Source organism: Eurytemora carolleeae, unplaced genomic scaffold, assembly GCF_000591075.1.
Source record: "Eurytemora carolleeae unplaced genomic scaffold, Eaff_2.0 scaffold1654, whole genome shotgun sequence".
In the NCBI taxonomy this organism is placed as follows: Eukaryota; Metazoa; Arthropoda; class Copepoda; order Calanoida; family Temoridae; genus Eurytemora; species Eurytemora carolleeae.
Window position 1 is genome coordinate 21619 of NW_019397539.1, and position 12451 is coordinate 34069.

General features: G+C 33.6%; 1 protein-coding gene across 2 annotated transcripts in view; it reads right to left on the reverse strand.

The window, feature by feature from the left end:
- Positions 1 to 10192, reverse strand: part of LOC111714808 (uncharacterized) — a 31241-nt gene extending 21049 nt beyond the window's left edge. For both annotated transcript variants that reach the window (XM_023490012.1, XM_023490011.1), the window contains exons 1-13: positions 10186 to 10192; positions 9859 to 9863; positions 8319 to 8423; positions 7551 to 7703; positions 5805 to 5863; positions 5262 to 5344; positions 5082 to 5160; positions 4857 to 5023; positions 4263 to 4446; positions 2740 to 3088; positions 1830 to 1891; positions 667 to 847; positions 101 to 615 (exon numbers count right to left, since the gene is read on the reverse strand). In XM_023490012.1, the coding sequence (XP_023345780.1) occupies positions 101 to 615; positions 667 to 847; positions 1830 to 1891; positions 2740 to 3088; positions 4263 to 4446; positions 4857 to 5023; positions 5082 to 5160; positions 5262 to 5344; positions 5805 to 5863; positions 7551 to 7703; positions 8319 to 8416 (1930 nt within the window). In that variant the 5' untranslated portion in view covers positions 8417 to 8423; positions 9859 to 9863; positions 10186 to 10192. The remainder of the gene's footprint in view (positions 1 to 100; positions 616 to 666; positions 848 to 1829; positions 1892 to 2739; positions 3089 to 4262; positions 4447 to 4856; positions 5024 to 5081; positions 5161 to 5261; positions 5345 to 5804; positions 5864 to 7550; positions 7704 to 8318; positions 8424 to 9858; positions 9864 to 10185) is intronic.
- Between the last annotated feature and the right edge of the window lie 2259 nt (positions 10193 to 12451).

Consider the following 12451-nt stretch of genomic DNA (forward strand, 5'->3'; position numbering starts at 1 on the left):
CTTTCACCTTCTGAACTGCTAGGCGTACAAAATTTGGGTGTGTTTGTGTATTTAGGTATTCAGGTAATTAGGGATTCAAGTAGCGATGCTTTCTAAATACCTGATATATACACAGAAAAGCTGTCTATTCCTCCACATAAGTTACTTGGATCAGATTTGCAAGCTATGTTGCACTGAGCAGAAGAAACGAAGGTGCTGTCTGTGTATAACTGATCTATCTGATAATCTGGTTGACAATAGCAGTTTGTATCTTGAATCAAAGTATAGTGTTTGCCTTGACTTTTACAGTAAACTAGGCATTCAAGATGGGATGAGAGAGTTTGAGGTTCAGGTAATAGTTTGGCTCCTTCTAGAATAGTGATGCATCCAATATATATCGGTTGGTCAACTATGACCTCTGGAGGGGATATTAGGATTAATCCAGCAACATCTGCTTGGGCATTGATTGATATATCCATTGGTAGATTTGTTGCCAGATCCATAATTGAAATAACAAGGGGGACACTTTCAGTTTTTAAAGTCAAGCTAATTTTAACATTTGCTTCATTACTTCCAACTTTTCCATTCACATTTAAAGTTCCTTGAGATGCAACAGAACTATTCAGTCCCATAAATCTAGAAATTTTCAAAGTAATTTTAGCTGATTGCCATAATGTTAAAACTTACCTTATCCAAACTTTAAGAAATGCTTTTGGTTTAAAAGTGTTTATGTAGTCTTGGGATAAGTTCAGATCTTTGGTTGTCAAAGTTGATTTTATCTCATAAGTTTTAATCTTAACAGTATCCATACAGACAGCAGCATGTTCTTGATAGTAACCATCAACTTGGCCCCCAAGTCCCACCAGATCTATAAAAATCAATAGAATGTCTCTAAAAAACATATTCTGGTTTTCTCCATTTTACCATACAACTCTAAACCATAAAAAAAACTAAAATTAAAATCTAGGAAAACAGGACAATTTAACAATTTCAACATTAAACGCTCAATTCAGCTTTAAAAATTCAAATAAGGTTAAAATTTTGTATGCAGTCTCTATCTAAACAGGCCAATAAAAAATTATCATGGAAAATTTGTTGTCCACAAGAGTCAAGGAATCCATTTTTAAAATTCTTATCATAATGCAACTTAAATATTCAGAATAATCAAACTGTTATCATCCTTTTCATTAATACACCATAACAATAATGCAGTAAAAACCAGATTGTTCATTCAATTTAAATACCTTTTTATACTACAGGGTGTCCCACGAAACATGACAATAGGAAGACGACTTGAAAGTCGTCTTTGCTATTTGAATTTATTTGTGACATTTAGTCTTCTATCTACTTTAACATGTATGATTCTTGAAACAATTATCACATAATTCTCCTAGCCCTGGCATTTCCAAAAAGTGGTCTGCGTTTTTTGTGCTTTCAATATTACCTGAGATATAAAGAGTTTGGTTCAGATTTCAATTTTGTTACGTAAAAGCAAAATTGTCGAAATCTGAACGAAATTCTTCATATCTCGGGCAATATTGAAAGCACAAAAAAGGCAGACCACATTTTGGAAATGGCAGGACAAGGGAAATTTTGTGATTATTATCTCTAGAAATTTTACTTCTAAAATTAGGTTGACAAATAAACGCAGCAAATTATATCAAAAATCAAGACGACATTCAAGTCGTCCTACATACTGTCATGTTTCGTGGGACACCCTGTATTTTAGAGACTAACAGAACTTTCATTTTATGCAAAAAACTTCTTTTTACTCTGCAATCCCTTTTCACTAAAAGGTATTTTTTGGTTTTCCAAAATCAGGCAAAAAATTAAAAGTTTAATTTATTTGCCTTTTTCCTTCTCACATATGGAAGCCCATTTTGACTCGCAATTAAAATCAGCCATATCTGGTCTGAAAATAAACAATGTCAAATAGGCCAGGAATGCAATGCAATGCGAGAAATGTTAGAGGTTTTTAATTTCACTAACTTTAGTAGATTGAATTAAAATATTTTAAAGGGAGTGTTCGCGAAAAATGAAAGGGGTATAGACTTTTTATCGCTACTAATCTTACTTCTATCTAGGTTGCGTCTATAAGGAGAAAATTGTTAAAAACGACTAATACCGAAGAACGTAGTGTCCATAAAAATTCAGAAAGATGCAACATTCAACTCGGATCGTAAACAAATCAATTTAATTCCAAACAAATCATTCAGATATTACAAACAATAGTCATTGATTATTTTTCAACGCATTCGTAAATAGTTGATATTTCATAATATTTTGTATTTTTCATGATCTGAGACTTACTTTTGAAAACATTTATTCCTGTTTCGAGGATTTTTGATAATGAAGACGACATTTTCATATTTTCCAGGAATGTTGGAAAATCCAGTGCCAGCGAAAATTATTTTTAAAAAAAACCAAAAATATTATGAAATATTAACTATGTACAAATGCGTTGAAAAATAAAGATATATAATTAAAGATAATTTCAAAAAAAAGTTTTAATTATCATAGGCTTTCCAAAATGTGGACTATCTTGTAACCAAATAAACATGTTTCTTCTGTAAAAAGCATTCATATTACTTCAAACTAAAAAGATGAAGAGTTGCTAACAAGGTGGGTAGTAAAAGGATAATTGGAAGAAGTAATGGGAGAGACATTAAAAAGGAGTTTAATATTTTCGAAAAAGAGCAAGCCTTGAATTGAAATAATAATTTACAAATATAACACAGAGTTTGATATTTTATGACTTACCGATTTCTATAATTTACGATTGCGCAAGCTTCGTTGTTATCATAGTTGTTTGGTTCTTTTGTACTCCAGGGATATTGTCCATTTCCAGCATCTAAGGGAAAGGATTCAAACCCAGCATTCTTAAACCAATACCACTTGTCAGTGTTAATACCATCTCGAAACTCTCTTACAGCCGCGGTCCAAACAGGAGGTTTGTCTTTCAAGAACAGAGAAATATTTCTAGTATCCATAGTAAGTAGACTGGAGCCTCCTTTTATATAGCATTCATGATTTGCTGCTAACCAAATTTGCTGTGCTCCAGAGAAGCTCATACATTTTCCTTCCCATTCGTCCCATCCCTTGGGACATCCTAAACAAACAAACAACATTTTTTTCTGCAATACTTAACTCACCAATGAATTACTTAAATCACTTCCTCAGCATTCATCTATTTGTATACAAGTTTGATGTCTGACTTGTTTACCTCAAATTTTAATTGGGTGATTAGAATCACAGAAATGTTCTTAATTATTATTTTAAAGCAAAGTTGGGTTCTCAAACAAGTAAACCAATTTATTTACTTAACAGGGTAATGGTGTTTAAAAACCTTTGTGTTTAAAATAGGTTAGGTCAGTGGTTTTTAGAAACGATAGTTTTTGAAAAAGTTTTGGCAGTGAAAGTAGCGTGTTTTAAATTTTTACAGTCTTTTTTCAACGATCATTAACAACAACCTTTTATTAACCGACTGTAAAGGACAACCTTTTGTTAAAAATCTTTAACAACCTTTTAAGACAAAATATATTTTTTGGTCCGAAAATCCTTGGATCAGAAATCCCTTATTCCTTAGGGTCAGAAAATGTTTGGGTTATTTCTCTCAATAAAAAAAAAACTATTTAATTAAGACAACATTAATAAACTTATCTTCCTGAGAAAAAAATTGTAATTAATTGTCATAAAACTCAGATCATAAGCAAATTTTTTTCCAAAACAATGGTTTTAAAAACAATTAAAAAAAAATAACTTTTGTTTATTAAAGTTCAAAACGTGTGGTTTGTTTTGAAAAAAGAAAAAACGAATCAAAAAAAACAATGATTTATACAAAGTTTACTGGCTTTCCAGCTTTATTCTCGCCATGTTTTCTGTAATTATATTACCTTGATGATATTACATGCTACTAAATGTTAGAAATATGAATCTTTTTTGTTTTTTCTTTTCTTTGTAGAATTTGGTTTGGATTAAAATAGAATAAAGTTAATTTATTAAATATTTATTTTTCTAATCACTTCATTTAGACCAAATAAGCTATTTTTTTAGACATCTTTTACAGTTATTCAAAAAGAAGTGAAAACAAAACATACATACATACATACAAATTATGTGATTGCATGATTTTAGACAATGGCACTTGTTTACTCAGATGATGTTTGTTTACTATAACACTTTAAAGCAGAAGATTTAAATGCATTCATTTAAAACCCGCTCAAACATCATGAAAGGCCATTTAAATCCAAAATTAAAGATTTATTAAATGAGTATTTACATACCAGGCAAGACATTTTCTAAATATTTGTAATGAATTCTTCCATCATAACTTTTAATAGAACATGTTGAAGTTTCCGTCCAAGGAAGAGTTGGTTGTGTACTCCAATCACCCCCTGGTAGCACATTTGTTTGACTTTCCACACATTCAAGGATAAAGGTTTTATCCCCATTAGCAGTCTTTGTAACCTATAATGTCAAGTGCAGCATTGAAGTTTTGAGAAAAATCTCGTATCTATATATATTCTTTGCTTATCTGTCTGCCCATTTGTATCCAATAAAATTCAAAACAGAAGAACCGATCGGGCCCAAATTTTGTGTGAGACCTCATGTGACCCCGGGGAAGGTTTATGAATTATGAAAATTTCTAAAAATTGTGTTTAAAAGTTTTTTATTTCGGTAAAATTTTGAAAATATTATGAAATTCCCTAACTTTTTTCTTCTCCTTTTATACTGTACAAAGAGAAGATGCTTACAGATGAAGCTACAATTAAAAGTTGAAATAGATATATATAAATTAGTGAAGAGCTTTATTACAAGATAACTACATAAAACGTTCAAATATAGAATCGTGCTCAATTCCCCTTCAAATATTGTACCTGGTGGAAGGGTAAGTGCTTCAGCTTGAAATGGGGGTAGAATATGCAGCGATTGTTTTCTTTTGTAATAGTAAACATATCACACTGAGAACCCAGTAAACAGCGTCTTGAGCAATCCTCAACACCGCCGACATATCTCTCAAGAATTCTTCTCCGGTTAGAATATTCTTTAAAAGTTATGAATATAAACACATTTTTAAGATGTTAATTAAATCAATTTCCTACTTTTTTTGTAGTTAATGCAGCCATCACACTCACAAGTCTTGTCATTTACACACTGTCCAGTTTTGTCACAACAAAAGTTCTTTGAAACAAAAGTAATTTAATTTTCTTGTCCCACTCTTCTGTTACATTTAATCATAATTATAAAAAAACAAGTTTTTAAAAAATGTTTTAATTAATCACCAATCCAAGAGGATCACACTCTGTTGTCCTATTTGTCCCAAGAACTTGCCTTCCACATACCCCAGAAATAGAAACCAGATTTCCTTTAGAAGAATTATATATTCATCAATAAACTACAACACAATAGATTATTAAAACAAACCCGGGGCCAAATTTAATGAATTTGAGCTGCGGCTTAAATTTGAGACACAGCACAAATATGGTTGGTTTTACTTAAAATTATATTCAATATTTCAAGTTTTAAGCCGGCGCTCAATTGAAACCGGTTTTGGGTGGATTTGAGATGCGGCTCAAATTTATTAAATTCAGACTCCATTATAAAATTGAAATAGCTCCAAGCCGAAACTTTCATGTAAAATGCATTAAGGTCTTGAAGAAATAAATTTTTTCATTCATGATTACTGAGACTAATCTTAGTAAACACAGTAGAAGATTGAAAAATAAAAATAAAAATAGTATAAGGAAAAACAAGTATTAGGAAAATTATTTTATGAGGATAGAAAGCTAGATAAACTTAATACAAAATTAGTCATGATTTCTTACCATTTTCTTTTGTTTCCAGATAACTAATTTCCCCAGAATCAAGGGCAGTGTTTGGAATTCTGAATAAAGTGTAAATAATAAAGGGAGTGTTTGTGAAAAATGAAAGGTTGTATAGCCAACGTCATTTTCGTATTTCGCATTTTCACGAAAATTTTTTTTGCAATATTTCGCTTTGTTTACGCTTAATTTACTTTCGCGAAAAAGTTTGCATAATGCGAACGAAAATTTTCGCATTTTTTCACAAAACGTTTCGTTCGCTGAAAACCCTATGCACAAGTCGCACATATCTCACTTTAGGCGTAACTAAATTTATCATATTGACCTAAAAGCCAAAAATCACATTTAGATAATCAATTTGTTACCCGACTAAATTGATATATGAACTAGTGTGTTTTATTGAACTGTTACATCACTTTATCTATCCTTTTCCTATTCCCTGATCCTTTCCCATCAACGGCTTTGGGAGTACTGGGTTTGTTTATATTACTCCCAGAGTGTACAGTACATAATATGCATATATATATATATATATGATTCCTGCATATAGTTCCTTGGACCTGTCTTGGAAATTGAGGCATTTTATCATAATACAGGGTTACCCACAAAGGATGAGACAGTACAGACGACCCAAATCTCTAAAATATGACGAATTAAAGTTTAGTTTTTGGTTTCTGTATTCAATTGAGTATTTTGATGGTTTACTAATTGATTAAGCACAGAAAAAAACCGGATTTGACCTACAAGGAACCCTGAATGCAAGAAAACAGATTAAACAAATTCTGTACAATCATCTCTGAAGTTTCATCCTTTGTGGGTAACCCTTTACATACTGAGAGTTGTGGATGAAGACAATGTAAGTACACTTTTACCAGTTCATATATAATATACAAATAATATACAGTGATACAGTGTACACGAGGGAGGGGTGCAGAAGCCCCATGAGCCCTGAAAAAATACTTCTGAGCCTCCAGATTTTCAGAATGACCTCCAGGCCCCGCGCAAACCGTCTCTGTGCATTTCGCTATGTCTCCTAGCCTTCGCCATTTTGCCTCCACGACATGATCTCCACTTGCTGTTTCTATTTTTTGTTTACCTTTTATTACATAATAAACCATGAAAATCAAAATATTAATTCTTCATAGAAGACTCTGCAATATATTGCAATATTTCAAACAATATTTCAATTGACAAATCAAAAATAATAATTTATAAACGACTGTAATATCACAAGTAATAGCACAAATTTTAGCATTTTACAAAAACTGCTGTGTTTTGTGAATTGGCACTGATATCCTTTGATTCGTACATGAAACCTCTGTAAAATATTATGATATTTGTCTAACTTTATATCTTCACAATTTAAGGAATTTTGGAAATTTAGAACAACAAAAATAAGACCTTTAATCTCAATTAAAATGAAATATTTGTAATAAAAAATGTTAATGTATCATTATAAAATATTTTTTGGTGTTGAGATTTTTTGGAAAAAGGTTTTTGGTGATCGTAAAGGCCAAATATTTTTTTATTGGAGACCAAAATGCGGGGCATTGAGACAAAATGGCGGAGACTTGGAGATGTAGTGAGAAGCATGGAGACGGTTTTGTGGAGCCTACAGGTCATTCTGCTGCAAATCTGGAGGCTCAGAGGTCATTTTTGCGTGGCTCATGGCGCCTCTGTACCCCCTTCCCTAGTGTACACTGTAAACTATAAATGTTAAGGTAACATAAAAAAGTCTACACATATTACCCTGTCCATTTCGCAATGCATTTCCTATGATCTGGTGTCTGAGTCCTGGCTCCATAACCAAGACTCCCAGATTCAAGTTTATGGAACAATGAGCCACTAACAACCTCTTCATATTCTTTCCAGTTCATCTCTTGGTAATCATCATCAAGAGTTCTAATCAGCAGATTGTTATTAACTTTGAAATTTATATCTACCTAAATTTGAATTGTAATTTTTGTAAGTTAGAGAGGGGTATAATTTTCGTAAAAAAGCTGAAGTTTTGAGAACAAGCTAAATTTTTTGTTAATGATGGTGTCTTTCAGAAACAAGGAATTACTGAGAATGATTTTACTGAACGATCGTTTAGTGAGAAAACAAACAAAATAGATTGAAATGAATGTTAAATTTGATAACAAAGGAAATCAATGTGCTTTGAACGACTGAAAAAATGCAATAGGTCGTTCACAAAAAACGACACTCCCGCTTCGAGGTAAATAAGAAGAAATAAACTGTGTACTGAACTATAATACTACATATGTTCAGAGCTCGTTCTCTCTATAAATAGTGGTCGTGTAGTTCACGACTTTGGGGGACGATATGTTGGCTGCTAGATGACTCATGCTAAATAATTATCTGATAGATAGATAATTTCTCCGTACACTTGACGACCAATATAGGAGACGTCAAGTTGTCGACCAATGTAGTCTATGGAAGGAACGGCCTTAGTTAAAGTTTAGCACTTAATCGTCTACACAGTCTGCATATAGATAGAACTATAATATAGCTGACCTGTCTGATCTTCCAAACTCTAGCGGAGAGAAATGAAATCTTCCCGCATGAACCCAGCCATGGCTGAGTACTAGGAACAGCAGTATCACAATTTTCATTCTAATTCTGAGTTAGTTAAAGAGGCTGGAGTCGTAATTTCATGTAAGGTTTCCAGCTTGCAAAAAATTCCCCATTTTGTGTGGAATCAGACAAGGACGGTTTCATTTAAACAATAATTTTATTTATTTGTGTAAATAAATAATAAAGTTTACTTGGAAGTGACAACATTGTAAAAATAAACATATAATATATCCTCCTCAAAAAATACATCCATGATAACCCAAGTTTCGGTATATCAGGAATATGCGCAGTAATCAAACATATAATCAAGTTTTTATCGACCACTGAAACTTTGTGATGTAAATATTGCTCAATGCTCTGATTAAACAGGTCATCTATTACCACTGGTTGGTCAACCTTGGAAGAATGGCGATGCACCCAAAGAGGCTTCCCTCAATCTCGGATATCAGTGTTTTAACTGCCTGTACTTCAAGCGGCCCAAGAAGACTAAATTATTGTAGATTGGAATAAAGAAGGATATATTATTCCCCCCCCCCCCTATCATATATCCAGAAGCCGCCCTTGATTCCTAGAAATTACGTGAAAACATTTTGTGTTCCTAAATATTTAAACTTGCAATGCAGTTTCAATTGCACCCTGTGACTGACGGGTTCCGACTGGAACAGCAGAGAGCCTGCCTATACGCGCATTTTTACAAGGTTTTTGCCATGGGCATGATTATTTTGATCAAGTGTTTTAGAAAGAATGATCATTTCATGGTTCTTAAATGATAACAAATGTAAATTTTGATATCATTTGTCAATCACAGAAGAGGTTTCTAAATGATTTACTGGTTTAAATAATTACCTTAGTAGTATTTAAAGCATGGTTTAGCATTTAGAATATGACCAGATACTAAAACCCCTCAACCCTTTGTCTGAATATAAGCTGATTAGAGAACCTGGAGAATAGAAACAGTGCACCCAGGATCCTTGACCAGTTCGGTTCGGACTAGGGTTTCCACGAAATGACTAAATCTTTTGCGCAAAATTTGCGCGAAACCGCAAGTTTTACGCAAATGTAACTTGTCAGGCAAATTGTCAAAAATTAATATTCTAAGCTTAGAATTAAACAACTGAAGATTTATTCCATACATAAAAAAAATATTAACATACGAGTATGATAACGATTAAACTACACTCAATTGGTTACTTCCAGTTACAAAAAGTTTAAATTAAGGGACCAAAATTAATATAATAGAAATTAGAGATTGTGAAACTTGGCAATATTTTAATCCTATTAAATAATTTCAAGTGACCCTTGAAAGCTTTGCCTAATCAAGTATGAATTATATTCTTAATTTTTTTAATCAAATTCTGAAATATTTTTCATCTCATATAAAATAATGCAAGAAAGTAACCAATGCCTGAAGAATCTACTTTTAGGAAATATGCATGTCCAAAACTGAAATTGTCGAGAAAATTGTGAGATTTGAATTGAACTCTTCTTAACTGTCATTGGTCAATTATGTAAAAGTGACCAATAGGAAGATATTCCAAAACAAGATTTTTCGAGAATAACACACACCGTCACCAACCGTTTGATATTTACGAAATTGCGGAATTGCGCAAAACTCTAGTTGCGGAATTGTGCAAAACTTGAGTTTCGCAAAAGCAGAATAGGGCAATTTGGCGCGAAATGACTTTTGCGAATGATTGCGCAAATTGTTGTTTTTCCGCGTAAAACTGATGCGCAAATGAAAAAAATTTTGCGTTTCGTTTCGCAAAAATTGCGCAAAAGTTTTGCGAATGGAAACCCTAGTTCGGACGTAGAAGAGAATCTTCCGTATTTACAACCAAGACTTGGGGACCTGCACAATTGGACTTTTATCAGGCTGATATATCTTACGATATATACCAAAGAACTAAGGAGTACACTCAGGCGCGCAACTAGACATTTGGTTAGGGGGGGGGCTAGGGGGAAATATTTCGCGCGAAGCGCGAAAATTTTTTTGGCCCATCCTAAACATTTTTAGGGGGGGGCAAGAAAAATGTGTGTTATACTTAAACAATAAAAAACTAACTCTGCCAACCGGATATTCAGTAAGTCAACACATCTGATATGAAATAAAAAAAGAAATCTATTCTGGTACAGGGTGTCTCAAAAAACATGGGAATGCAGTGACGAATTCGATATCGTCTTTGTTATGAATTAGCATTGTAATCCTAATTTCAAAAGCCATAATATTATTATGTCTCCTATAGTTTATTTTATGAAAAGGGTAAAACACTGCAAAGATGTGTTTATAATGTCTATATTGAATTCGTCACTGAATTCCCATGTTTATTGGGACACCCTGTATAAATCACAAAAATAATTAATTTACAATTTTTACATATATATATATATAAATTTTCATTAGTTATATAAATCAAATATGTACATTGTACTCAGAAACTGACAAGAAATGCCTTTCATTAAAAATTCATGTTTTTACATGAAAAATATTTTTTTTTTTAATATGACACATCATACATTATTTGCGGTGAACATGTAGGATTAATTTAATAGTTGTACTACAGTATTAAAGCAATATCATTTAATAAGTGGCAGAACTGATAGTGAAAATATCTAAAAAATACTTAATAAACCCCATTTCCCTTTCCCAGGAAAAAACAGCATAATGAAAAAAACAAAGACTAAGGCACCTTGGAATCTTGTCAACCTGTTCTGATCTACAGCAGTAGTTAGTCTCGGAGACGAAGGGGGTCTGTGTGTGTGTATATAATTAAGTGCTATATCGATTGAACTATAAGCTCAATAAACTAAAGTTCAATTATCTTTTTTTTATTTTACGATAAGAGCTCTTAAATTTGCTCAGGGTCAGGATTCATGAATCGCTAAATTGCAAAACAGGGTGGACTTCGTCACTTCTTGCCCCCCCCCCCCCTACAGGGGGGGCAAGAGTTCTTAAGGGAGGGGCATGCCCCCCCTAATCAGGCTAGGGGGGGCCTGGTCCCCCTGGCCCCCCCTAGTTGCGCGCCTGAGTACACTGCCCTCCTTCCTTATCATTATATTGGAATATACACCCTCGAAGTCCTCAACATCACTGAAGAGTGAGGATATCAGAGGACTCTCTTTATTCTACAGTTGGAGCTATAAACAGAGTTACTGGGGCCTTGGAGCAGCTAAGTTGTTCATAAGCAGAAGCTCTATGATCTTGATTTGGTTCATATAATAAGGACACTCGAGACACAGAGCAGCCAGGATCTCCAGGACATGCAGAAGCTCCATCTTCTCTCAATGGAGACACCCAAGATATGGAGGAGCCAGATGAAGCTCTAGATTCTCGAGATGGTGCATGTAATAGGAACACTCAAGATACAGAGCAGCCATGATCTCTAGGATATCCAGGACAAATAGGAACTCCAGGACATGTAGAAGCACCATCTTCTCTCAATGGAGACATTAAGATATAGGGCAGCTTGAATACCTATATATACCAAGGACTCGTCAAGAGATTCCACCATACTCATCTGTAGATCTCATCAAGAGATTCCACCATACTCATCTGCAGATCTCATCAAGAGATTCCACCATACTCATCTGTAGATATCATCAAGGATTCCACCATACTCATCTGTAGATCTCATCATGAGATTCCACCATACTCATCTGTAGAGTTCATCAAGGATTCCACAATACTCCTCTGTAGATATTATCATGAGATTCCACCATACTCATCTGTAGATATCATCAAGGATTCCACCATACTCATCTGTAGATCTCATCACGAGATTCCACCATACTCATCTGTAGATATCATCATGAGATTCCACCATACTCATCTGTAGATATCATCAAGGATTCCACCATACTCATCTGTAGATCTCATCATGAGATTCCACCATACTCATCTGTAGATCTCATCACGAGATTCCACCATACTCATCTGTAGATCTCATCATGAGATTCCACCATACTCATCTGTAGATATCACCAAGGATTCCACCATACTCATCTGTAGAGCTCATCAAGGATTCCACCATACTCATCTGTAGATCTCATCACGAGATTCCACCATACTCATCTGT